We start from the raw sequence: 27,585 nt of genomic DNA, 5'->3' as shown, positions 1-27,585 counted from the left end.
ATCATCTATTGTCTTGTATACTTTCTATTAAGGTGAATCAGAGGTGCCTTGATACAATGTTTGGTTTCAGTGCATGCATGCAGCATGTTCGATATAATATACAAAATGTGCAATGCATGTTGCTGTATGGTGGAGGTGGTACATCACACTTTGTGCTCACTAAGTGGCGCCAAAGTACCTAATCTCTGCAAACGAGACAACCCAGCAACTATGTAACACACCGTCATGATGACACATCATAGTTCATGGCATTTTCGAAAGAAAGTTCATGTTTGTGGTAGCGTGGTCATTGACTTGAATATCGGGCTTGGTGTACAGAAATTGAAAGAAATAGCCCACTGGGCACAGACGTAAGTCGATTCAACGTCTATTCCTGTGTTTCTTCAAGTAATGTCATTGCAATGACGTGCAAACAACGTTGATTCAACCAGTGTGCGCCTAGTGGAAGGCAGTTTATGTTAACAAGAAACGTGGACTAACGAGACAGGTAAAGAGCAGAAAAGTATTCACACCCTTTGCCTTTTTCCACATTTTGTTGTGCTACAGCCTGGATTTAAAATCGATTACATTTAGATTTTGTGTCACTGGCATACACACAATACCCCATGATGTCAAAGTGGGATACATTTAAAAAAAAAAAATGTTTTACAAACTATTTAAAAATGAAAAGCTGAAATGTATTTTATTTCACCTTTATTTAACCAGGTAGGCCAGTTGAGAACAAGTTCTCATTTACAAATGAGACCTGGCCAAGATAAAGCAAAGCAGTGTGACACAAACAACAACAAAGAGTTACACATGGAATAAACAAACGTACAGTCAATAACACAATAGAAAAAATCTATATGTGTGCAAATGAGAAGATTAGGGAGGTAAGGCAATAGATTGGCATTAGTGGCGAAGTAACAATTTAGCAATTAAACACTGGAGTGATGGATGTGCAGAAGATGAATGTGCAAGTAGAGATACTGGGCTGCAAAGGAGTAAAAAAATGTTTTTTTTAAATGACAATATGGGGATGAGGTAGTTGGATGGGCTATTTACAGATGGGCAATGTACAGGTGCAGTGATCTGTGAGCTGCTCTGACAGCTGGTGCTTAAAGTTAGTGAGGGAGATATGAGTCTCCAGCTTCAGTGATTTTTACAATTCGGTCCAGTCATTGGCAGCAGAGAACTGGAAGGAAAGGCGGCCAAAAGAGAAATAGGCTTTGGGGGTGACCAGGGAAATATACCTGCTGGAGCGGGTGCTACGGGTGAGTGCTGCTATGGTGACCAGTGAGCTGAGATAAGACAGGGCTTTAACTAGCAAAGACTTATAGATGACCTGGAGCCAGTGGGTTTAGCGATGGCCAGCCAATGAGAGCATACAGGTCGCAGTGGTGGGTAGTATATGGGGATTTGGTGACAAAACGGATGGCACTGTGATAGACTACATCCAGTTTTCTGAGTAGAGTATTGCAGGCTATTTCGTAAAGGACATCGCCGAAGTCTAGGATTGGCAGGATAGTCAGTTTTACGAGGGTATGTTTGGCAGCATGAGTGAAGGATGCCTTGTTTGCGAAATAGGAAGCCTGATTCTAGATTTAATTTTGGATTGGAGATGCTTAATGTGAGTCTGAAAGGATAGTTTACAACAGGCCCTCCGATTTGACACACTGAACTCTGTCTGAGAAGTAGTTGGTGAACGAGGCGAGGCAGTCATTTGAGAATCCAAGGCTGTTGAGTCCGCCGATAAGAATGTGGTGATTGACAGAGTCGAAAGCCTTGGCCAGGTCGCTGAATATGGCTGCACGGTATTGTCTTTTATCGATGGCGGTTATGATATCATTTAGGACCTTGAGCGTGGCTTCAGGTGGAAAGCATGGCCAGCCATAGAAAAATGCTTGTTGAAATTCTCAATTATCGTGGATTTATCGGTGGTGACAATGTTTCCTAGCCCCAGTGCAGTGGGCAGCCGGGAGGAGGTGCTCTTATTCTCCATGGACTTTACAGTGTCCCAGAACCTTTTGGATTTTGTACTACGGGATGCAAATTTCTGTTTGAAAAAGCTAGCCTTTGCTTTCCTAACTGCCTGTGTATATTGGTTCCTAACTTGCCTGAAAAGTTGCATATCGCGGCAGCTATTCGATTCTAATGCAGTACGCCACAGGATGTTTTCGTGCTGGTCAAGGACAGTCAGGTCTGGAGTGAACCAAGGGCTATATCTGTTCCTGGTTTTAAAAAAATAATGGGGCATGCTTATTTAAGATGGTGAGGAAAGCACTTTTAAAGAATAACCAGGCAACCTCTACTGACGGAATTAGGTCAATATCCTTCCAGGATACCTTGGCGAGGTCGATTAGAAAGGCCTGCCCGCTGAAGTGTTTTAGGAAGCGTTTGACAGTGATGAGGGGTGGTTGTTTGACCCCAGATTCATTACAGACACAGGCAATGAGGCAGTGATTGCTGAGATCCTGGTTGAAGACAGCAGAGGTATATTTAGAGGGCAGGTTGGTCAGGATGATATCTATGAGGGTGCCCGTGTTTACAGATTTGGGGTTGTACCTGGTAGGTTCATTGATAATTTGTGTGAGATTGAGGGCATCTAGCGTAGGTGAAGATAGATAGGAGGCAATCAATTCACATATGGTGTCCAGGGCACAGCTGGGGGCAGAAGGTAGTCTATAACAAAAGGCAAAGGTAAGAGACTTGTTTCTGGAAAGGTGGATTTTTAGAAGTAGAAGCTCGAATTGTTTGGGCACAGACCTGGATAGTATGACAGAACTCTGCAGGCTGTCTCTGCAGTAGATTGCAACTCCGTCCCCTTTGGCAGCTCTATCTTGTCGGAAAATGTTATAGTTACATCACCAGAGGAACAGAGGAAGAGTAGGATAAAGGTACAGCTAAAGGCTATAAGAACTATAAATCTTGATTCAATAAGTACTCAACCCCTTTGTTATGTCAAGCCTAAATATATTCAGGTCAGGTGTAAAAATGTGCTTAACAAGTCACATAATAAGTTGCTAAAAATTACTCTGTGCAATCATCCTCATCTCTGTACCCAACACATGCAATTATCTGTAAGTTGCTTCAGTCGAGCAGTGAATTTCAAACACAGATTCAACCACAAAGACCAGGGAGGTTTTCCAATGCTTCACAAAGAACGGCACCTATTGGTAGATGGGTAAAAAAACAAACAGACATTGAATATCCCTTTGAGCATGGTGAAGTTATTAATTATGGTGTATCAGTACACCCAGTCAATACTGGGCATCCTTCCTAACTCAGTTAAAACAGTTATAGAGCTGAATGCCTGTGATAGGAGAAAACTGAGGATGAATCAACAACATTGTAGTTACTCCACAATACTAACCTAAATGACAAAGTGAAAATAAGGATGCCTGTACAGAATACAAATATTCCAAAACATGCATCCTGTTTCCAACAAGGCACTAAAGTAAAACTGATAAAAAATGTGGCAAAGATATTAACTTTATGTCCTGAATAAAAAGTGTTATATTTGTGGCAAATCCAACACAACACATCACTGAGTACCACTCTTCAAACTTTCTAGTATGATGGTGGCTAGTAAGTCTCTAAAAGCGTTGTACACCTAGACTGTACAATATTTGCACATTTTTCTTTTGAAATTCTTCAAACTCTTGTCAAGTTGGTTGTTGATCATCATTGCTAGACAGCCATTTTCAAGTCTTGCCATAGATTTTCAAGCCTATTTAAGTTAACTGTAACTAGGCCACTCAGGAAGATTTATGTAGTCTTGGTAAGAAACTCCAGTGTATATTTGTCATTGTGTTTTAGGTTATTGTCCTGCTGAAAGGTGAATTTGTCTCCATGGTTTTCCTCTAGGATTTTGCCTGTACTTAGCTCTGCTCCGTTTCTTTTATCCTAACAAACTCCCTTGTCCTTGCCGATGACAAGCATACCCATAACATGATGACTGAGAAAGACTCACAGCTGTAATAGCTACCAAAGGTGATTCTAACATGTGACTCATTTTGAATACTTAGGTAAATTAAATATTTATGTACTTGATTTTAAATAAATTTGCCAAAAAGTGAACATGTTTTCACTTTGTCATTATGGGAATTGTGTGTAAATGGGTGCCAAAAAAAATATTTAATTCATGTTGAATTCAGGCTGTAACACAACAAAATGTGGAACAAGTCAGGGTGTATGAATACTTTCTGAAGGCACAGTAAAACTTTTATATAGAATTTTGCAAAATGCATGCACACACACCGATATCAAAAGATTTTGCTCATAGATATACAGTGCATTCGGAAAGTATTCAGACCCCTTGACCTTTTCCACATTTTGTTAAGTTACAGCCTTATATAAATGTGATATTTCATTTTTTTATTCATTTTTTAAAAATTGTGTGTAGATTGATAAGGGGAAAAAACAATTTAATACATTTTAGAATAAGTATTCAGACCCTTTACCTAGTACTTTGTTGTAGCACCTTTGGCAGCAATTACAGCCTTGAGTCTTCTTGGGTATGACGCTACAAGCTTGGTACACCTGTATCTAGGGAGTTTCTCCCATTATTCTCTGCAGATCCTCTCAAACTCATCGCTGCACAGCTATTTTCAGGTCTCGCCAGAGATGTTCGATCGGGTTCAAGTCCGGGCTCTGGCTGGGCCACTCAAGGACATTCAGAGACTTGTCCCAAAGCCATTCCTGCATTCTCTTGGCTGTATGCTTAGGGTCGTTGTACTATTGGAAGGTGAACCTTCGCCCCCAGTCAGGTCCTGAGCACTCTGGAGCAGGTTTTCATCAAGGATCTCTCTGTACTTTGCTCCGTTCATCTTTCCCTCGGTCCTGACTAGTCTCCCAATCCCTGCTGCTGAAAAACATCCCCACAGCATGATGCTGCCACCACCATGCTTCACCGTAGAGATGGTGACAGACTTCCTCCAGACTTGACACTTTGCATTCAGGCCAAAGAGTTCAATATTGGTTTCATCAGACTACAGAAACTTGAGTCCTTTAGGTGCCTTTTTCCACACTCCAAGTGTGCTGTCATTTGCCTTAATCTGAGGAGTGACTTCCATCTGGCCACTCTACCATAAAGGCCTGATTGGTGGAGTGTTGCAGAGATGGTTGTCCTTCTGGAAGGTTCTCCCATCTCCACAGAGGAACTCTGGAGGTCAGTCAGAGTGACCATTGGGTTCTTGGTCACCTCCCTCACCAAGGCCCTTCTTTGGTTGGGTGGCCAGCTCTAGGAAGAGTCTTGGTGGTTCCAAACTTCTTCCATGTAAGAATGATGGAGGCCACTGTATTTTTTGGGACCTTCAATGCTGCAGAATTTTTTTGGTACCCTTCCCCAGATCTGTGCCTCGACACAATCCTGTCTCTACGAACAATTCCTTTGACCTCGTGGCTTGGTTTTTGCTCTTTGGCCCATTCCTCCTGACAGAGCTAGTGTAACTGAGTCAGGTTTGTAGGCCTCCTTGCTCGCACATGCTTTTTCAGTTCTGCCCAGAAATTTTCTATGGGATTGAGGTCAGGGCTTTATGATGGCCACTTCAATACCTTGACCTTGTTGTCCTTAAGCCATTTTTCCACAACTTTGGAAGTATGCTTGGGTCATTGTCCATTTGGAAGACTCATTTGCGACCAAGCTTTAACTTCATGACTGATGTTGCTTCAATATATCCACATTTGTCCTACCTCATGATGCCATCTATTTTATGTAGTGCACCAGTTCCTCCTGCAGCAAAGCACCCCCACAACATGATGTTGCCACCCCCGTGCTTTACAGTTGGGATGGTGTTCTTCGGCTTGCAAGCATCCCCCCTTTTCCTCCAAACATAACGATGGTCATTATGGCCAAACAGTTCTATTTTTCTTAAATCAAACCAGAGGACATTTCTCCAAAAAGTACAATCTTTGTCCCCATGTGCAGTTGCAAACCATAGTCTGGCTTTTTTATGGCGGTTGTGGAGCAGTGGCTTCTTCCTTGCTGAGGGACCTTTAAGGTTATGTCGATATAGGACTTGTTTTACTGTGGATATATATACTTTTGTGCCTGTTTCCTCCAGCATCTTCACAAGGTCCTTTGCTGTTGTTCTGTTGCTGACTCAAGTGATGTCAATTAGCCTATCAGAAGCTTCTAAAGCCATTACATCATTTTCTGGGATTTTCCAAACTGTTTAAAGGCACAGTCAACTTAGTGTAGTAAACTTCTGACCCACTAGAATTTTGATACAGTGAAATATAAATGAAATAATCTGTCTGTAAACAATTGTTGGGAAAATTACTTGTGTCATGCACAAAGTAGATGTCCTAACCAACTTGCCAAAATTATAGTTTGTTAACAAGAAATTTGTGGAGTGGTTGAAAAATGAGTTTTAATGACTCCAACCTAAGTGTGTGTAAACTATCGACTTCAACTGTAGCTATGGTTGATAAAGCGGGACAACCCCAAAAATTACTGAACTACAAAATTGAAACACAATATTGGCAACTTTATTAAATGTTTTTAATTAGTAGGCTACTTGATGGTCAACAGATGCAAATGTGTCATTCTCCACATTTAATTTCAGTTTCATTGAGGACTTTTCCTCATAACAGAAGCATGCCAGGGAGGTCCATAACTTCTATTATGCCATTGTAGTCTACCATTTGTTGAAATAACTATATCGCTGGAGTCATTGCAAATCAATTTGTTCCACTTGTTTAGCCTACCTGCAGCTGGCAGACCAATTTAATAAATAGCCTATAACTTTTGGGTGAATTGTGGCCTTGTTATTATGCAATTATTAATGGCCATGTTAAATTAATTAAATTAGTAGTTATCAAAGCTCTATTGCAACTGACGATCAATTGCTATAAATCATTAGATTGACGTTAACAGTCAATCAGATTAGGCTACAGGTTAAAAAAAAAACGAATGATCACTGGCTGTTGACAAGCATATTTAGTTCATATACATATGATTAATATTTAATTCAGTGATTGGAGTTACGGCCACATTCTCAGTAGCCCATTCCCGCATATGATCGATGCTTGACTACCGTTCGACAAATACAAATATTCTCGCTATAATCTCATAATGTAGACTAGTTTACCCGCACTGTATCTGCGAGCTGTTGGCTAGAGCGCACGTGCCAAGACTAGAGTAGGTACATTTTGCTATCGAAAATGTGATGGAAACACACACAACTTTTGATTTTTATTAGGTACATAACAAATGTTGCGAAGAAGTGTATGTTGTGTGCACAACGTCATCGCGCACAGATTTGTATCTGCGACAAGTCAGTTTGGAAACACCACTGTTGGGAAAATGCGCATATTTCCTTTGTGTTATTTGCATGAAAATATGTTGCCAATTGGATGGAAACCTAGCTAATGATGCATTTTCACACAAACCAACCCACCGTGATAATGGGGTTGTGTTTTGTGCTGATGGTCATCTCTCTTCACACACCCTCTGGGCTTGCAGTCACCATTGGACTCTCCAATGAATCATTAACTAAGAACATTCAATAACATCCAGGCACACCAGCAGGGAGGAACAGTCAGGATCAGCAAGAGGGGGGTGAAAGGTATATAATAGGAATCAGGAGTGTCTTTCATTTTTTTTTACAGACTTTTGGACAATACAAGCAACATTACAGAAGATAACAGCATCGGAGTAGGTCAATTCCATTATCTTTCCTTTGGCCCTTGTAGAACTCGGATAAGGCAGGGGAAATCAGTCTTAGAGTAAAGAAGTTGACCATTAACCCCAACTATTGATTACAGCTCTCTCTCCCTCTTCTAACCAGCTCTGCTCTGCACCGTGGATCCTGACACCAAAGTTCAGTCACTGGTGGCAGAAGTATTTCACACTCGAACAACTACTCCTCTGTAGTTTTGTTTTATAATCCTCTATTATTTAGCACTTTTTGCTGCACTGCAAACACCATGGCAACCGCAGGGTATGGATATTACCGCACCACCATTTTCCTGGCCATGTTTGTGGGTTATACGCTGTACTACTTCAACAGGAAGACCTTTTCCTTTGTGATGCCCTCTCTCATGCAAGAGATCAAGCTGGACAAAGATGACCTGGGTAAGAGAAGCCTCACTATTGTATTTTCCTCTCTTTCTGTCTTGCATGTCCCTAACAACAATTAACAACTAAAGTTTAGATACTGCTGATAGTGGTCTGACTGATTGGTTTAATTGAACGATCATATGGGGATACATCAGTTAATGCTTTGTGTATGTTTATATTAGTACCAAAATCAATTAAACATTGTGTTCTGCCTCTGTATTGTGTGCACTATCCCTCAGGCATGATCACTAGTAGCCAGTCTCTGGCCTATGCTATAAGCAAGTTCATCAGCGGTGTGTTGTCGGATCAGATCAGTGCCCGCTGGCTCTTCTCCATTGGCCTGTTCATGGTGGGTGCCATCAATGTGGTCTTCTCCTGGTCCTCTACTGTGGCCATTTTCTCTGGCCTCTGGTTCCTCAACGGCCTGGGTCAGGGCCTGGGGTGGCCCCCATGTGGCAGGGTGCTGCGCAAGGTAGGACCAGGAAGTAACACTGTAGTCCACGGGATATGAAGCTGTCAGACACATATAAATCAATTGCCTGCACTGTTAAAATACTGGTCAGTCAGTACCATGTTGTATATCCCTGTCCATTCAATACTAGTCGTGTCAAGCCATGAAGCACATCACTAGTCTGATATTATGAAATGTCATTCCCTTCTGCTCCTCAGTGGTTCGAGCCCTCTCAGTTTGGGACGTGGTGGGCGATTCTGTCCTGTAGTATGAACCTGGCTGGGAGTTTAGGCCCCATTATTGCAACGTTGATGGCCCAGAGCTACAGCTGGAGGACGACCCTGTCCATCTCAGGCCTCTCCTGTTGTGTGGTCTCCTTCGTCTGCCTGCTGTTGATCAGGAATGAGCCCAAAGACGTGGGCTTGCCCAACATAGACACTGGGGGGGCCAAGAAGGGCAAAGCAGGTCAGAGCTGGGAGCTAACCTCTTCTTTTCCTGTGGTTAAAACATTGCAAAATATGTGTGACTGACATGCACAGGTTTTATTTTGAACACATGCCTTTTTGTGTATTGTCTGCATGTGCAATTGTGTGTAAGGTCAGTAAAACTCTGTGTTAATGGACTCTGCACCCAGTGTTCCCTCACACGCTAACGTGAACAAGTTCAAGATCATGCACACTCTAAGTGATGTGCTAGTGTGACTGAAACCCCTCTCCCTTACCAGGCTCATCCAGTGATGAGACCACCTTCAAAGAGTTCATCCTGTCCCCCTACCTGTGGCTGCTGTCTGTGGGCTACCTGGTGGTGTTTGGGGTGAAGACAGCCTGCACTGACTGGGGCCAACTCTTCCTCATCCAGGACAAGGGCCAGTCAACACTCATGGGTATGGAAGTCTGATACATTAAGACCTGTGTTTTCTCTCTGTTTTACACAGGTTAACGTGTATTGTCATGAGTCTTATCCTGGAGGCAGAACAGTGATATGCTCTTAGATAGGCCAGCTGCAATGTAAAAATTGGCTATATTGTAAAAATGTATTGAAACAAAAATTTGCTTTTTGTTATTCATTTAGGGTTAGGCATTAGGGTTAGCAGTGTTGTTAAGGTTGGGTTTAAAATCAGATTTTATGACTGTGCCAGCTAGAGGTCGGCCGATTATGATTTTTCAATGCCGATAACGATTATTGGAGGACCCAAAAAAAAGCCGATACCGATTAATCGGACTATTTTATTTTAATTTTTTTGTAATAATGACAATTACAACAATACTGAATGAACACTTATTTTAACTTAATATAATACATCAATAATATCGATTTAGCCTCAAATAAATAATGAAACATGTTCAATTTGGTTTAGGTAATGCAAAAGCAAAGTGTTGGAGAAGAAAGTAAAAGTGCAATATGTGCCATGTAAAAAAGCTAACATTTAATTTCCTTGCTCAGAACATGAGAACATATGAAAGCTGGTGGTTCCTTTTTTTTTGTAACAGTATTTTTATTGGAATTTCACAATTTTCACCCATATTAAGAGATACAACAACAGAGACAAAGCACACAGAACAAAAACAAGAAAAACAGCACCCACTTACACATATCTACGTGCATATATATACACATACATACATACACACACATACATATACCCATGATCATACACGCACGCACACACACACATATACACACCCATACATACGTATACCATTTTCCTCTTCCCGCTCGGTGCTTCTCTCACCCCATCACCATCATTGCGTATCTCAATACATACATTTTAAACAAACTTACAAACAGAAATTAAACAAAAAAGCTCAGTTTAAACCAAGAGGTTAGGTTCCACACATGGAACGTACAGTGTAGTTCTGAAATACATAGATCCCCATAATAGCTGATACCTCAGGTTCTAGGTAATTTAGATAAGGTTCCCATACTTTGTAGAACTGGTCTGTTTTAGAATGCAATGTACATGTCAGATATTCCAGAGGCACCCATTCAAATAGTATCTTATGCCAATCTTTAATAGAAGGAAACTTATCACTAATCCACTGTAAAAGGATGTTTTTCCTTGCTGCGAAGGTAAGGATGTTGTAAAGCCTCCTTTTACCGACAGAAGTAACATGCCTACTAGGGAGACCTAACAGTAAAGAAACTGGGTCCAATTCTAGATCAACCCCTAGGATCTTTTCAATTTCTTGCAGAACACCAGACCAGTATCTTTGTATTTTGGTACATGACCATAAACAATGTGTTAGGGTGCCTGTATCAGTTTTGCATTTAAGACACTGAGGGGAAGAGGAAGTGGGGCTAAAAGCATGTCTGCGATTTGGGGATATATGCAATCTGTGTATTATTCTTAATTGGATTGCTCTAGTACGGTTACATTTAGATATTGTTTTTGCATATCTCCAAATGTCCTCCCACATCTCTTCGTCAATAGTAACAGACAATTCTTTCTCCCACACTTGTATCACCCTCCGTGTGTTGACAGCAGAAAAGGACCTTAAAGTATCATAAAACAGACTTACAGACATTTTCCTTTGTGGGGAAAAAAAGCATTCTTTCAATGATAGACACATCAGGGTTACCAATTAAGGTGGTGCTCTTCAGAATATAATGTCTTACTTGTAGGAAGCGGAAAAAGTCCTGCTTTGGGAGTCAATATTTCTCGACCATCTGCTCAAATGACAACAAAATCTTATCAGCAAATAAGTCATTTAGCCTGCGTATGCCCTTATTAAGCCATAAGTTAAAGCCAGCATCCAGCAATCCTGGACTGAAATCTGGGTTGTTAAGAATTGGGGTAAGAGCAGAGGTTAGTTTGGACCTTCCCAGGAAGTGTTGAACTGACCTCCATACTTTGAGTGTGTTAAGTGTAACGGGATTATTGCAGTGATCTTCTACAGACTTGAAACTTCTGAAAAATAAAAGATCCTGTAAGGGGTATTTTGAAAGAGAAGTCTCAATGTCTAACCAAATAGAGGAGTCATCATTTGTGATCCAGTCAGAAATATAACAAAGGTGGGCACACCATTGATAGAACCTGATATTGGGCAGGTCCAAGCCACCCATAGAACTTGGCAGCTGCAATATTGCCATCTTAAGTCTTGGCTTGCGTTTACTCCATATAAAGGAACTTAGCCATCCATTTACATCCTTTACTACCTTATTGGAGAGTAATACTGGGATCATTTGGATTGGGTAAAGTAGTCTAGGTAAAATGTTCATTTTCAAGAGGGATATTCTACCCAACCAAGAAATCGGGAGAGAGTTCCAGCGATCCAGATCCTGTCTTATTGTATCAAACAAGGGAACAAAATTGGCTTTGTACATTAGCTGGAATTTAGGAAATACAAATATACCCAGATACATGAAACCTGAGGGAGACCATTTAAAAGGGAAGGGGGGAGAAGTATTAGGTACAGAGTGTAGGCTACCAAGGGGCATAGCCTCTGACTTAGTAAGGTTAATCTTGTAGCCTGAGAATTCGCTGAATAATTCAATAATATTAATAAGAGATGTAATTGAAGTCTCGGGACTAGAGATGAATATCAGGACATCGTCAGCATACAAGCTTATTTTATGGTGAACATCACCAATGAGCAGCCCCTGTATAGCAGGCGTTACCGTGATGGCCTCGGCCAGTGGTTCCATAACGAGTGCAAAAAGGAGGGGGGATAAAGGACAGCCCTGTCTGGTACCTCTGTGTATAGAGAAGCTATTTGACCGTAGCCCATTAGTAAGGACAGCAGCCTGAGGATCATCATATAAAACTTTCACCCATTTTATAAAGTTGTCCCCCAGACCAAATTTATTTAGAGCAAATAATAGGTAAGACCACTCCACACGATCAAATGCTTTCTCAGCATCTAGGGAGAGCACAAGACCATCCACAGCACTTTGTTGGTAGGCTTGAATTACATTAAGAAGCCGCCTGACGTTGTTGCATGACTTACGGCCCCTAATGAAGCCAGTTTGGTCTCCTTTCACAATTAGTGGCAGTGAGTCCTCTAATCTTGTGGCTAGAATTTTAGAAAGCAATTTTCTATCCACATTCAGAAGGGAAATTGGTCTGTATGAGGAACAAGACTCTGGACATTTTCCCTTTTTGAGAATAAGTGAAATGTTGGCTTCTCTCAGCGTTTGAGGGAGTTGGTCATTTGAAAATGAGTGGTTAAACATATCACGCAATGGCTCAAGGATCAGGCCATGGAACTCTTTATAGAACTCACTACAAAACCCATCTGGTCCTGGGGCCTTACCATTTTGCAGATTCTTAATTGCGAACATTATCTCTTCCTTGGTAATAGGGGCATTAAGGAGGGACCTCTGCTCTTCGGAGATAGTAGGGAGCTCAATCTTACAAAAGAAGTTCTCCATTAATTTGGGTGCATCCTTTGGCAGTTCTGAGGCATAAAGGTTTGTATAAAATTTCTTAAATGAGTCACTTATCAATTTATTTTCATATAAATGATTACCATCAGAATCAGTAATAGTAGCAATTGACTGAGAGTCAGTCCTCTTTTTAGCTAGGTATGCCAAGTACTTTCCTGGCTTATCGCCATGTTCATATAGCTTTTGCCTGACAAATCTCATTTTCTTTTCAGCGTCCTGTGTTAGGAGAGAGTCTAACGTTGATCTAATGACTGATATTTCCTTTAATAGGGCAGGAGTGGGCGTTTTAATGTAGTCCTTCTCTTTAGTTCCTAATTCACCCTCTAACATTTTTTGCTTTTCCCGCTTTTTCCGTCTCTTAGTAGCTGTGTATGACATAATCAGACCCCTGGCATACGCTTTACAGGTCTCCCAAAGGAGCGAGGGGTTATCTGTTGATTGAGAGTTAATAGAGAAAAATGCTTTAACTCTGTTATAAAATATGATGTGAATGTATGGTCTTTAAGAATGGTTGTGTTCAACCTCCAATGTCTTGACCGATTGAATGCCCCGTTGAGTTTTATGTCCAGGATCACCTCAGCATGATCAGATATGACTATGCTTCCTATCCTAGCAGATAAAACAGACTGCAAAGACGTCTTGGGCATAAAAAAATAATCTATTCTAGTCTGACATCCATGAGGTGCAGAGAAAAAAGTTAACTCTCTGTTGGAGGGATGGAAAGCTCTCCAGACATCCGCATACCCCAGATCATCACAAATAACTTTAAGTGACTTAGCTTGAGGAGAGAGTGAAGCTATAGCACTGGGAAACTTATCAATAAGGGGTTTCAACAAGCAGTTAAAATCTCCTCCATCCACTGCAGTGTCTGAGTTTAATTCTGAAAAGTCTAGAAATGCCTTAGTGAGGAAATCAGGGGGGTGAGCAGGGGGGAAGTAAATATTCATTATGGAAATGTTCTGCCCTTGTAAAGTACCATTAATTATAACAAAGCGACCAAATTTATCTTTCACACAATTCAAGACCTTAAGTGGTAAGTTCTTTTTCACCAGAATTGCTACACCTCTACTTCTGGATGTAAATGATGAGAAAAACACTTGACCAAACCCTCCTTGTTGTAATTTCAGGTGCTCCTTATCATCCAAATGAGTTTCTTGCAACAGGGCAATATCAATATTTTCTTTTTCAAAAAAGACAGTACTTTCTTCCTTTTAATGGGGTTATGGCTCCCTCTAATGTTCCACGTACATACACGCAGTCTGTTATCTGCCATTGTATCTTGACCATTCAATATCCAGACTGGATCCTACTGTAAAAGTGGGGTGGTACCTTTTTCCATGTGTTGAACTCTCCTCTATCTCACTGAGCATAAACAAAAATATGAACCCTGAACTCGAACTATACTAAACCCAAAAATTAAACATGTAAAAATCCAAAAGGGGGTTTTCCCACTAGCTAACATGCAGGGGATTTCAACTCTCCAATGTAAACTCTTAAGTCCGCATTGCCGCTCAATAGCCTCATCCTTTATATATATGGAAAAGAAAATCAATAGAAGAAGATTGAGGCTCTTCCACCTAAAACCAAGCCTGGGCACCAATATGGATTCACACATATCTCAGCCTGAGCTATAGCGGCTATTACTTTAGCAAGAAAAATAATAAAGATACGAATATTACTGAGCATTACTGAGCCGGAGTACGTGAGGACTCACACCACTGTTTCATGATCAGATTCAACCAAAAATAAACAAAGTTATTCAATGCTGTGGAGGTGCAGCTTAAAGTTATTTACCCGAGAGAGTCAATAAACGCAGCAGCCTCTTCAGGTGTGTAGAGCTTTTTAGGTGATCCGTTGACCATAATCTTCAATGTGGCCGGGTACAACAGTGCGTAGTCCATCTTCATTCTCCTGAGTCGAGCCTTCGCCTCATCAAACGCTTTGCGTCTTCGTACAACCGCTGTGGAATAATCATTGAAGAGTGAGACCTTTGGACCTTTATGTTGACTACCATCAGAGCCGATGTTTCTAGCCGCATCCATGACGCGCTGCTTGTCGGTGAAGTTGTGGAACTTTATAACCACCGGCCGTGGGCGCTGATTAGGACCGGGTATCGGTGCTTGAGAGCGATGGGCTCTGTCCAGCTTCACACGACCAGCCTTAGTGTCCATTTGTAGGGGGTTCAACAAGTTTCCCAGTGGTATTCCTCAAAGAATTTTACTGAACGTGTCCCTTCAGAATTTTCCGGGAGTCCCACAACACGAATATTGCATCTGCGTCCTCGATTATCCAAGTCGTCAATGTGCTCCGCCATTTCGCGCACCTGTTTCTCAAGTGCTTTTATCTTAGCGTCCATAGATGTAGTTGAAGTTTCCACTGCAGCAATTCTCCCTTCCGCCTCAACAACACGTTTCACAACGCTCTGTATTTCAGCTGAATGGCCTGCTATTGCTTCCAAGACCGTTCTTATCTTAGCATCGATCACTTTAGTAATGTTATCAGTCATCTTTTGAATCATCAGGTCCATTGTGCCTGGATCCGCAATGGTGTTAGCTTCGCTAACGTTAGCTAGCTCCTCATGCACATCCACAGGGGTGGTGGTTTTGGTCGACTTCTTAGTAGTTCTATTGGGCATGTTGTCGGAGATTTTTGCGAAATAGTCGTCAAGACTCATTATATGGTAACTTATTTAGCCAATTCTACCACTTTTTCAAGCTAGGAGATTAATGTAAGAATATAAATTTACGAATGCCACGAGAGCTCGCTGAAACACTGTGTTCTCTCTACGGTGCCATTTTGTCCCCTGGTGGTTCCTTTTAACATGAGTCTTCAATATTCCCAACTAAGAAGTTTTAGGTTGTAGTTATTATAGGACTATTTCTCTCTATACGATTTGTATTTCATATACCTTTGACTATTGGATGTTCTTATAGGCACTTTAGTATTGCCAGTGTAACAGTATAGCTTCCATCCCTCTCCTCGCTCCTACTTGGGCTCGAACCTGGAACACATCGACAACAGCCACCCTCGAAGCAGCGTTACTCATGCAGAGCAAGGGGAACAACCACTCCAAGTCTCAGAGCGAGTGACGTTTGAAACTCTATTAGCGTGCACCCCGCTAACTAGCTAGCCATTTCACATCGGTTACACCAGCCTAATCTCGGGAGTTGATAGGCTTGAAGTCATAAACAGCGCAATGCTTGAAGAATTGCAAAGAGCTGCTGGCAAACGCACAAAAGTGCTGTCTGAATGAATGCTTACGAGCCTGCTGCTGCCTACCATCGCTCAGACTGCTCTATCAAATATCAAATCATAGACTTAATTATAACATAATAACACACAGAAATATGAAACTTTGGTCATTAATATGGTCGAATCCGGAAACTTATCATTTCGAAAACAAAACTTTTATTCTTTCAGTGGGCGGAACAGATATGACAGCTGGTTACACAAAAGAAAAGGGTCTGGGTTTGAGTGAAAGAGCGGGAAGACTGAGGAACAAAGGGCGAAGCTGTGCTATCGTAAATACAGTATCTTTTGCATTCTAAATTACAGCCCATTTGGAAAAGTAAAATGCAATAAATATTTACTCTGAGCTGCGCTTCGGTAGGTTGGTGGTAGATGGAAGGCAGTGTTGCCCAACCGAGTCCTTTGTCCTTTGAAGAATGTCTCTGCTGGTAAATTGAATACGTTGTAGTAATGTCGTTGTGTGGTAGATGGGATACTCTGTCTGTTCCTTCCTACCCTCGTTTGCAGCGGCTGTTGCTAACTCAACGGCTAGGAGGTATCACTTCTATAGTGAATAAGAGTTCAAAGTTCATACCATTTGCAACCAAAGCACACGCTGATGTTGGCTTCGTTCTGTAGTTAATATCTGAACCATTCTGACAACGGACCGTCATCCTCACGTCCTCGGAACAGGAGGTTATATTGTCGTCAAGGCTTTATATAGGAAGGGAGAAAAGGGGTGTGTTTCATAGTTTACAACCTATATCTCTTCACGTGGGCGGGCCACTGAGTCGGGCCTAATTCACTCATGAAATCCCAAATCTCACATTTTAGAAGCTAAAGTCACATTTCATCCCATCACGAATAATTTCGTATTCAAACATTTAAATGGAACAACAATTCCATGTGAATCCGATAACTCTGTATAGACTTTCACTGGAGAGTTTGTCATCTTATCATTGATGAGAATGTCTCAGATGACAACCGAACTGACATCATATTCATTAAGTACCACCGCATGCATGTTCAATTGGTCGGATTACCAGAATATAGTTCATTTCTCCCCACCTTCTGATGTTCCCAGAATCTCTATGTTAACCAAGGGCTTTGCAAATGTAACATCAGTAGGGTAGAGAGAGTAAAAAGGGGGGAAGAGGTATTTATGACTGTCATAAACCTACCCCCCCAGGCCAACGTCATGACACATTGCACAACCTTCAATGTTATGTCATAATTATGTACAATTCTGGCAAATTAATTACGGCCTTTGTTAGGAATAAATTGACTTCACACAGTTCGTAATGAGCCAGGCGGCCCAAACTGCTGCATATACCCTGACTGCTTGCACGGAACGCAAGAGAAGTGACATAATTTCCCTAGTTAAAAGAAATTCATGTTAGAAGGCAATATTAACTAAATATGCAGGTGTAAAAATATATACTTGTGTATTGATTTTAAAGAAATGCATGGATGTTTATGGTTAGGTACACATTGGTGCAACGACAGTGCTTTTTTTGCAAATGCGCTTGTTAAATCATCACCCGTTTGTCGAAGTAGGCTGTGATTCGATGAGAAATTAACAGGCACCGCATCGATTTTATGCAATGCAGGACACGCTAGATAAACTAGTAATATCATCAACCATGTGTAGTTAACTAGTGATTATGTTTAGATGGATTGTTTTTTATAAGTTAAGTTTAATGCTAGCTAGCAACTTACCTTGGCTTCTTGCTGCCCTCGCGTAACAGGTAGTCAGCCTGCCACGCAGGCTCCTCGTGGAGTGCAATGTAAGGCAGGTGGTTAGAGCTTCGGACTAGTAACCGGAGGGTTGTAAAAATGAATCCCAGAGCTGACAAGGTAAAAATCTGTCGTTCTGCCCCTGAACAAGGCAGTAACCCACCGTTCCTCGGCCGTCATTGAAAATAAGAATGTGTTCTTAACTGACTTGCCAAGACAAATAAAGGTGTAAAAAATAAATAATTGCAAATCGGTGTCCAAAAATACCGATTATCGATTGTTGTGAAAACTTGAACTCAGCCCTAATTAATCGGCCATTCCGATTAATCGGTCAACCTCTAGTGCCAGCTAGTGACCACTGCAGATTCATGACTAAAAACGCTAACCTGCCTGTTTTACCAGTATGCAGTAGACTGCGGTTGATAACTCAATAATAACTGCCTCTTGTTAAGTTTGACTGAATGCATCTCTTTTTCACAGGCAGTTCCTACATGAGTGCCCTAGAGGTGGGAGGCCTGTTGGGCAGTTTAGCTGCAGGATACTTCTCTGACAAGGCTGTGGCACAAGTGGGTTTATAGTGGCATCATACACTAATTCAGAGCTCTATTCAAATCACTGCAGTGTTTGTAAGGTACTGTATTTCTTTTTGTACAGCAAGGCATGAAAAGCCATGGAAACCCCCGTCATTTTCTCTTGATCTCAATGATGGCTGGGATGTTTGGTTCCATGTATCTATTCCGGATCACTGTCACGCCAGACAGCCCAAAGGTATAGTAAACACATCATGTTCCATCAAAACTCCTTTCAGAGCCAATACACTATTAGTCTGTTTGTTAGTTCATGTTTTGTTTTTTATGTTATAAATTCAGATGTGGATCCTCTTCTTGGGGGCTACATTTGGCTTCTCATCTTACGGACCAATAGCCTTGTTTGGCGTGATAGCCAATGAGAGTGCTCCTTCAAACTATTGTGGAACGTCACATGCTATTGTTGCCTTAATGGCCAACAGTAAGTTTATCTCAACCAAATTGTCTCAAATTCTAATTAATGCTTTTCTCACATTTTGTTGTATTGTATTCTGGTGTCTTGGCTTTACTAGCAGTACCAGACAGGTACACTACCGGTCAAAAGACCTACTCATTCAAGGGTCTTTCTTTATTTTTACTATTTTCTACATTGTACAATAATAGAGTAGACATCAAAACTATGAAATAACACATATGGAATCATATAGTAACCAAAAAAGTGTTAAACATATCAAAATATATATTATATTTGAGATTCTTCAAATAGCCAACCTTTGCCTTGATGACAGCTTTGCACACACTTGGCATTCTCTCAACCAGCTTCATGAGTTAGTCACCTGGAATGCATTTCAATTAACAGATGTGCCTTGCTAAAAGTTCATTTGTGGAATTTCTTTCCTCCTTAATGCGTTTGAGCCAATCAGTTGTGTTGGGACAAGGTAGGGGGTATACAGAAGATAGCCCTATTTGATAAAATACCAAGTTCATATTTTGGCAACAGCTCAAGTAAGAAATGAGAAACGACAGTCCATAATAAGACATGAACCTCAGTCAATCCGGAAAATTTCAAGAACTTTGAAAGTTTCTTCAAGTGCAGTCGCCAAAACCATCAAGTGCTATGATGAAACTGGCTCTCATGAGGACCGCCACAGGAATGGAAGACCCAGTTATCTCTGCTGCAGAAGATAAGTTTGAGTTCCAATCCCAAATAAATGCTTCACAGAGTTAAAGTAACAGACACATCTCGACATCAACTGTTCAGAGGAGACATTGTGAATCAGGCCTTCATGGTCAAATTGCTGCAAAGAAACCACTAAAGGACACCAATAAGAAGAAGAGACTTGCTTGGGCCAAGAAACACGAGTAATGGACATTAGACCGGTGGAAATTTGTCCTTTGGTCTGGAGTCCAAATTGGAGAGTTTTGTTTCCAACCACCGTGTCTTTGCGAGACACAGAGTAGGTGAAAGGATGTGTAGTTCCCACCGTGAAGCATGGAGGAGGAGGTGTGATGGTGTGGGGGTTCTTTCCTGGTGACATGGTCAGTGATTTATTTTGAATTCAAGGTACACTTAACCAGCATGGCTACGGCAGCATTATGCAGCGAAACGCCATCCCATCTGGTTTGCACTTAGTGGGACTATCATTTGTTTTTCAACAGGACAATGACCCAACACACCTCCAGGCTGTGTAAGGGCTATTTTACCAAGAAGGAGAGTAATGGAGTGCTGCATCAGATGACCTGGCCTCCATAATCCCCCGACCTCCACCAAATTGAGAGGGTTTGTGATGAGACGGACCGCAGACTGAAGGAAAAGCAGCCAACAAGTGCTCAGCATATGTGGGAACTCCTGTTGGAAAAGTATTCCAGGTGAAGCTGGTTGAGAGAATGCCAAGAGTGTGCAAAGCTGTCAAGTCAAAGGGTGGCTATTTGAAGAATCTCAAATATAAAATATATTTTGATTTAACACTTTTTGGGTTACTGCATGATTCCATATGTGTTATTTCATAGTTTTAATGTGCACTATTATTCTACAATGTAGAAAATAAAACCCTTGAATTAGGTGTTCTAAAACTTTTGACCGGTAGTGTAGTTCAACAACTAAATCTGTATATCCTATTTATGAGAACCAGCCTAATTGACATTCCTGTATCGTTCAGTTGGTGGCTTCTGCTCTGGACTGCCGTTCAGCACCATCGCCAAGCACCACAGCTGGGAAATGGCCTTCTGGGTAGCAGAGATGACTTGTCTCATCACTACCATCTGCTTTTTCTTGCTGCGGAACATCACAACCAAGATGGGTCACATCCCCAAGAAGACTGACTGATCACTACACCAACTCTCTGCTGTCAATGTAGGAAATTTAGGATAAGAATGTACATTCTTATTTACTAAGTGTTTTTGATTTGAAAAAGGCTCAATTGTATTGACGGGAGACATGGTCCTGTATATTCTTATTTTAAGAGATGGTGAGACATGGAGTTGAGCGAGGAAATATTTATTTTCACTGAAGATGTATTCAGATGCAAATACATCAACCATGTTGTGTTAACTCTTTTCAATGCTCATGGCATAAAACAGATCCAAGTATTGAAAATGTGTCAATATGATCATTTGAAACCAAGACACTTTATGGTCAAATGTACTGCTCACTTTTTAAATTGGCACTGTACTCATATGGGTGAAATGTGTTTGACTATATAAGACTTGAATAAAATACCTTATGTTGTGGTTTTAGTCAATTATAAAAATAATTACATTGGAAAGAAAGACTAGAGATGATAAATGTTATGGTGTTTATTCTTAAAGTATATACAAAAACAAAACATTCAGTATTTACATTGTATCCCAGTATAGCATATTCTCATACAAGTTATTCAACATTAGTTCTGAAATATCAGCACTGCTTGGAGACATGTTGACCCATATGCAGTGTACTATAGCCTCCCAGTCACAACAAACACAATTCAATGGATTGGCAGAAAAAGAAAAGAAATTGGAGCAATGGATACTCTGGATTTGCCTTCGTACACATTTTTTCAGGTTTGTTTCTGCTCAAGATCCAGGTCCAAAGTTAGCAGCTTTCTCTGCTATCTCCAATGCACCCTTCAAATTCTGATCAAAGAGTTCACACCTGTAACAAGAGGGCAAAATATATCTCACCAGGGTTGCTCATCAATGGCTTGGCTGACTCATGTGAGAGACAGAGGGCAGATATTTGACATGTGACAGTTACCTGATAGGCATCTCCAGAGAGTAGAAGGGGTTCTTGAGGGCGAAGTCTGAATAGATCTCGTAAATCTTCCTGAGGAGTGCGTCAATGCCAGACTGCCGGGGGTCTGCCAGCACAATGAACTTTATACCTGATAAAAAAAGATGTTGGCAGATTTCATTTTTCAAAACAAGAGCATTGCATGTAGACATCACATACAGTGACTGATAGCAGTGTTTGAATGCATGGCTTTACCAGTGAGTGTCTGAAAGCAGTGCAGTTTAAACATATCTGTCTCCAGCATCTCAATTCCTGAACTGCCAACTTCAGGGGACAGCTGTGAACCAATAGCAAACAACCTAGGAAAGAGTACAATACAACATGCAGCAAGATCATGGAAACGCCTATGTCACCATAGATAAATGATTTATTAATGTTAGAGCAGACAGGTGTAATAACTTGAGAACTGTAACTACTTACGAATGAAACATTGAAGCCAACATCAGTTTTTCATTTGAACTCAAGCGAGCCCTTCCGAAACGTATGGACACCGGATAGTTTGTTGAGTCTTTCAAGTATTCGATGATCTCCTTCCCATCCGCCGTGAACTTGCCGTTGACATCCACTCCATTGATGGACAGTAAAGCATGGCCCACTAAATTAATAGAAGTATGCGTGCACAATGTTAACAATAAATATAAAACATACACAATGCAACATTTGAGTTCCAACCATGACATATTACCAGTTATCACTATATACATTTTGTAAGCCTTGACGTTGACTTGCTGACAACTTACTGTACCTCGGATTCCATCGCGTTGACCAAATGATACAACAACTTTCTCATCGTGGATCTTTAGCACCAAATCTAAAGGATAGCTGAATGTTTTCTCTGCTTCTGCTCTCGGTACATAATTGTCATACTGGTAAATTAATCCCCCAGCCTTATTTACAACATACACACTGAATATCGCCATCTTTTCCTTTTTCTGCACAGCTGACGAAATTGTCAGGTGACAGGAAATATTTCAGACAAAATCAAATACAATCTTCAACAGAGGTAACTTTATCTGCGTGTTCATTCGTATTGTTTTTTGTTTAAGATCGCATCTATATTTATTTCGCAGATATTTTAATTATTCATTCTAAAACCAAGAAATAAAAAAATAAAAAACTACATTTCCCAGTACCGTACTTCAACATCCGCATGTACGGGTTCTCTTAGTGGTTGGTGCACGGGTTGAACGTCCTTTCACTCCGACATCTTGACGGTGGGACATCATGGTAAGGTCTTTAGCGTGGTTTTTCATTAAATTCGATGGCGAACAAAACATTTGACTCTGAAAATGTCTGTCTGAATAGATCAGGATGCGTAGTTGGAAAATATACTTCGTCCTGACCGTGGTTGTGGATGGAATGGCTCAGTTATACTAGTTGGATATGCTTGGTAGCTAGCTAACGTTACATGCGGCTGGCAGTGCTGATTGTGCACTGTATGATCAGACGACCATGGCCACATGTGTAGATATCTCAAGCCGACATTTCCCACCAAAAAGTATCAATTGATGAGATTATGCAAACTGCACGCCAGTTCTCTGCAGACCACTATTGGCCTAACTGAAGCCGGTTGTTAACTGACGTTAACAGGCTAGCTTTTAACATGTAACGTTAGCTAGGCCCTAGTTAGTTGGTTTAGGCTTATCTAACGTTTTACATTTGTTACACTAAAATGTTCAAAGATTAACATCATATTTGGTTCAATTCCAATTGAGGGACTCGTGGTTACCTTTTTATTAGCTAACCATCTTATTACTGTTGTCTGTTAGTGCACTGAAACATTTCCAGCTAACGTTAACTAGTTTTGGGAAATGTGTGGTGGTTAATTCAGCATCAGTTGGATAATGGTATTGCGATCTGTATTATTCCAGCCTCCTAAGGACGCCAAGGGGAAGGGTAAGGATTCTGGGAAGTCCAAAAAGGACAAGGATCCAGCCAACAAATCTGGAGGCAAAGCCAAAAAGAAGGTATGTCCTGGTATCAATCTTTTTTTGTGGGAGTTTAGATGTTCCTTTGGGGGTCATAATGGTTTAACTGTCAGGAGTGTGAGCAACATCATCAACTTCTCCATTTCCCCTGAGCAGAAGTGGTCCAAGGGAAAGGTGAGGGATAAGCTCAACAACCTGGTCCTCTTCGACAAGGCCACCTACGAAAAGTTGAACAAGGAAGTGCCCAACTACAAGCTCATCACACCAGCAGTTGTGTCTGAGAGGCTAAAGATCAGAGGCTCTCTGGCCAGGGCTGCCCTCCAGGAACTGCTCAGCAAAGGTAAAACCCTGAACCCTACTCTGATTCCCAACCAGTGTTCACTCAGGGAATTTGGTGAAATTGGGAAGTAGTTGGGTAGCTAGATCTGACTTCAATGCAAGAAAAGTATGTATAGCAGTTACTGAACTCGCATTTCAACATTTAGCTTTATTTTGGAGCCATAATAGTATTGCTTGTCAGAATAGGCAGGCACCATTTTGCATGGATTCCTTCCTGGTTCACTGCTCTGTCATATCTCTACAATAGTGTAGTTTTTTGGGAGGCTACATTATGTGGCAGTCTCCTGGGAGGATGTATATCTGGTTCAATTTTGAGCTTTGCTACAGCCAAACCCAGTAAGTCTACAAGGCACAGACTATATGGGTATGCCACAGAGCTGATGTAAAAATAAATAAAAAAAATCTGTTAAGCCTCATGTACAAATACCCATGTTTAACACTTCTCACTTGCCTTCCAAATGAAACATTAAATATTTTGGCGTTACTACAAAGTGAACACTTTCTAATGCTCGTCAGTTCCCTTTAAAACGTAACTTTTAACCCCAGTCGGCAGTAGTCTTCCTTCAAGGGAAGAAGATACCAGCATTTTGCTTCACCCACTATAATGCCTGCTAAATATGTGATCAATAACATTTGATTTTGAAGATACTGTCGTTTTGGTAAACATTGGCTCTGATCAGTGACTACGAAGACTGGCACTGCAACTTGATGTCTGCTCTTTCAGGATCATGTCTTGTGGATATTGCCTTAACATGTCAGGGCAGTGAATGGGTCAGTTGGTAATGTGGGACCATAGAACTTCAATATCTGTACAAAATAACTGACACGTTCCATTCTGCCCCCCTCTAGGCATGATCAAGTTGGTGTCAAAACACAGATCGCAGGTGATCTACACACGTAACACCAAGGGTCCCGAGGAGGAGGGTGGCGTTGTGGTTCCAGACAAGCCAGAGAAGCCTGAGAAGGCAGCTAAGGCATCGAAGGCAGAGAAGGGAGAGAAGGAAGAGAAAGCATAAACTGGTATGCGTTATGCTAGTATTCCTGTTGGAACTAGCCTACATTCTATTAACAATCACTGAAGATCGCTCACTACAATTCATTGTTGATTTTTAATGTTTTAGCATAAATGTAAACACAACATGTTAACAGGGCATGTTGGAGGACTACTGCTAAGAATCCCATCTAAAACCATGTTTGTTTTCAGGTTGTGCTCTTGTGATTCCTGCATTCAGATGTGTGATGTAAGGTGAATAAAATTCTGAAAATACATTTGCATTACATTTTTTTGTATTCCTTTTAATATTCTGAGGGACCAATACATTTCTGCTTCTGTCCATGTTAGTCTACAGTGGATGGCTGTCGTCTGTGAACTCATCATTTTGAACAGACTTTATAACTCCAGATATAGGGCAATAAGTCATTCAGTTACATTTGGCTGGAGATCTGTGCATCTAGTTTCAGTATGATAACTCCAATTGATATATTGTAACGTACACAGCAATTGATCTAGCAAAATCCAGACGGAAATGCCATTCAATTTCCACAGGACTACAAACCTTGACTTTGAGCAAATTGGGGTTACAATATCACATGCAAGAATGTTGCCTCTGCATAAACACTTGAACTTCATTATCACCCGTCATTGGCAATTCAAATCCAGGACTTCTGACCTGCAAATAACTGTTGATTGTTTTTAAAGTCTTGCCCCTCACATCAAATCAGTTTGAAAATGTAATCCTGGTGGGAGAGGACAGGGCTGTGGAGTGCAACATGAAACTGGTGTGAAGTGTTGTGGTATTACGCTGTCAAAATGGTGCTTTGGGGACAGAAGACAAGCAGGCTGAGGAGTCCCCTTAGAGGTGCCCTGCCAAGCATGTTTACACCTAATTTAATGTGTTGTGTTCAATTAGTATCAATGCTTCCCTTTCCAATGGGACTCGCCCAACCCTACATTTGTGCTTTCACTTGAGCGGCATTTGTTAATTTTGCCACCCATTTTAAATTCAGTAGGACTACCAGGTTCATGCAATGATCGTGTTACTGCATTCCATATAAGGTGGATTGTTTCCAATAAAAATTTTAAAAAGTCTACTTCACTGGGGGGGATATCCAATATGAGGGACCAATACATTTCTGCTTCCATCCATGTTGGAGTCTACAACGGATGGCTGTATGTATAGTGCTGTCACAGGCAACTGAAGGGTATGAGTTATTTATTGACAAATGGCATGAACTAAAACAACTGTTTATGGGCTTGAGTTAGGAATGTGTGAGATGCAGGGTAGTCTACTGATTGATGCTGTAGCTTGTCATTGAGCAGCGTGACATGGGGAAAAAAGCAGGATGCACACTGATAGATTCACAACCTCATCAACCACCATGAATTCCTCTGGCATCCCGCCTCAGAGAGTGACTTTAAAATATATATATATATTCCCTTTCAGAACTTAGTTATTTATATAAATCAATATGTATGCTACGGTGGCCAAATGTCACAATATTTGCATGTCATTTTCTCAACTCCGGATTAATTTATTAGTTTGTCCAGATGTGTTCATTATGAAACAATAAACCAGATAAGATGGGACTTGTTTTGAGTAGGGTAAAAATTGTCTCCAGCTCTGGACTGGAGCAAATAAAATAAACGCATCAAATTACAAGAAGTGTTTAAAGTGAAAATATATTTGAATACACAGTGCATTCGGGAACTTCAGACCCCTTGACTTTTTCCACAGTTAAGTTAGCCTTATTCTTGTTTTTTTTCCCTCAATCTACACACTACCCCTTAATGATAAAGCAAATGTATCAAATAAATTATCGTATTTCCATAAGTATTCAGACCCTTTACTCAGTATTTTGTTGAAGCACCTTTGGCAGCGATTACAGCCTTGTGTCTTGGGTATGATGCGACAAGCTTGGTACACCTGTTTGGAGTTTCTCCCATTATCTGCAGATCCTCTCAAGCTCTGTCAGGTTGGATAGGGAGTGTCGCTGCACAGCTATTTTCAGGTTTCTCCAGAGATGTTCAATCAGGTTCAAGTCCGTGCTCTGGCTGGGCCACTCAACGACATTGAGGCTTTTCCCGAAGCCATTCCTGCATTGTCTTGGCTGTGTGCTTAGGGTTGTTGTCCTTTTGGAAGGTGAACCTTCACCCCAGTTTGAGGTCCTGGGCGCTCTAGCAGTTTTTCATCAAAGATCTATGTACTTTGCTCCGTCCATCTTTCCCTCGATCCTGACTGTTCTCGCAGTCCCTACCACTGAAACATTCCCACAGCATGATGCTGCCAGGTTTCCTCTCGATGTGATGCTTGGCATTCAGGCCAAAGAATTCAATCTTGGTTTCATCAGACCAGAGAATCTTGTTTTTCATGGTCAGAGAGTCCTTTAGGTGCCTTTTTGCAAACTCCATGCAGGCTGTCATGTGCCTTTTACTGAGGAGTGGCTTCTGTCTGGCCACTCTACCATAAAGGCCTGATGGGTGGAGAGCTGTAGAGGTGGTTGTCCTTCTGGAAGGTTCTCCCGTCTCTACAGAGGAACTTGAGTTCTGTCAGAGTGACCATCAGGTTCTTGGTCACCTCCCTGACCAAGGCCCTTCTCCCCAGATTGCTCAGTTTGGCCAGGCAGCCAGCTTTTGGAAGAGTTTTTTTGGTTCCAATCTTCTTCCATTTAAGAAT

General features: G+C 41.2%; 3 protein-coding genes across 7 annotated transcripts; 2 read left to right on the top strand and 1 right to left on the bottom strand.

Moving 5' to 3' along the window:
* The first annotated feature begins 247 nt into the window (after positions 1-247).
* slc37a4a (solute carrier family 37 member 4a) lies at positions 248-21,103 on the top strand. 5 transcript variants are annotated; one of them, XM_024445339.2, is made up of 10 exons: positions 248-487; positions 7,594-7,639; positions 7,773-8,059; positions 8,284-8,516; positions 8,714-8,960; positions 9,220-9,378; positions 18,327-18,412; positions 18,501-18,614; positions 18,716-18,854; positions 20,533-21,103. In XM_024445339.2, exons 3-10 carry the CDS (start codon positions 7,912-7,914, stop codon positions 20,697-20,699), a joined length of 1,293 nt encoding a protein of 430 aa, XP_024301107.1. In that variant the 5' UTR covers positions 248-487; positions 7,594-7,639; positions 7,773-7,911; the 3' UTR covers positions 20,700-21,103. The 5 variants fall into 5 exon arrangements, with proteins under 5 accessions (XP_024301107.1, XP_024301109.1, XP_024301111.1 ...); XM_024445342.2 differs by having other exon boundaries at positions 259-350; XM_024445341.2 differs by lacking the exon at positions 7,594-7,639.
* A 51-nt stretch (positions 21,104-21,154) lies between these two features.
* trappc4 (trafficking protein particle complex subunit 4) lies at positions 21,155-22,593 on the bottom strand. The gene is made up of 5 exons (XM_024445347.2): positions 22,390-22,593; positions 22,065-22,239; positions 21,840-21,943; positions 21,609-21,735; positions 21,155-21,506 (listed from the first exon to the last, which is right to left on the bottom strand). The coding sequence occupies exons 1-5, from the start codon at positions 22,562-22,564 to the stop codon at positions 21,428-21,430; spliced, it is 660 nt and encodes a 219-aa protein (XP_024301115.1). The 5' UTR covers positions 22,565-22,593; the 3' UTR covers positions 21,155-21,427.
* A 124-nt stretch (positions 22,594-22,717) lies between these two features.
* Positions 22,718-25,180, top strand: LOC112267171 (40S ribosomal protein S25). The gene is made up of 5 exons (XM_024445349.2): positions 22,718-22,871; positions 23,516-23,611; positions 23,729-23,912; positions 24,761-24,931; positions 25,116-25,180. Exons 1-4 carry the CDS (start codon positions 22,869-22,871, stop codon positions 24,925-24,927), a joined length of 450 nt encoding a protein of 149 aa, XP_024301117.1. The 5' UTR covers positions 22,718-22,868; the 3' UTR covers positions 24,928-24,931; positions 25,116-25,180.
* Positions 25,181-27,585: the final 2,405 nt, after the last annotated feature.

This window comes from Oncorhynchus tshawytscha, linkage group LG14, assembly GCF_018296145.1.
Source record: "Oncorhynchus tshawytscha isolate Ot180627B linkage group LG14, Otsh_v2.0, whole genome shotgun sequence".
In the NCBI taxonomy this organism is placed as follows: domain Eukaryota; kingdom Metazoa; phylum Chordata; class Actinopteri; order Salmoniformes; family Salmonidae; genus Oncorhynchus; species Oncorhynchus tshawytscha.
The sequence above is the reverse complement of the archived record's forward strand: the minus strand, read 5'-3'. Positions and strand labels throughout refer to the sequence as shown.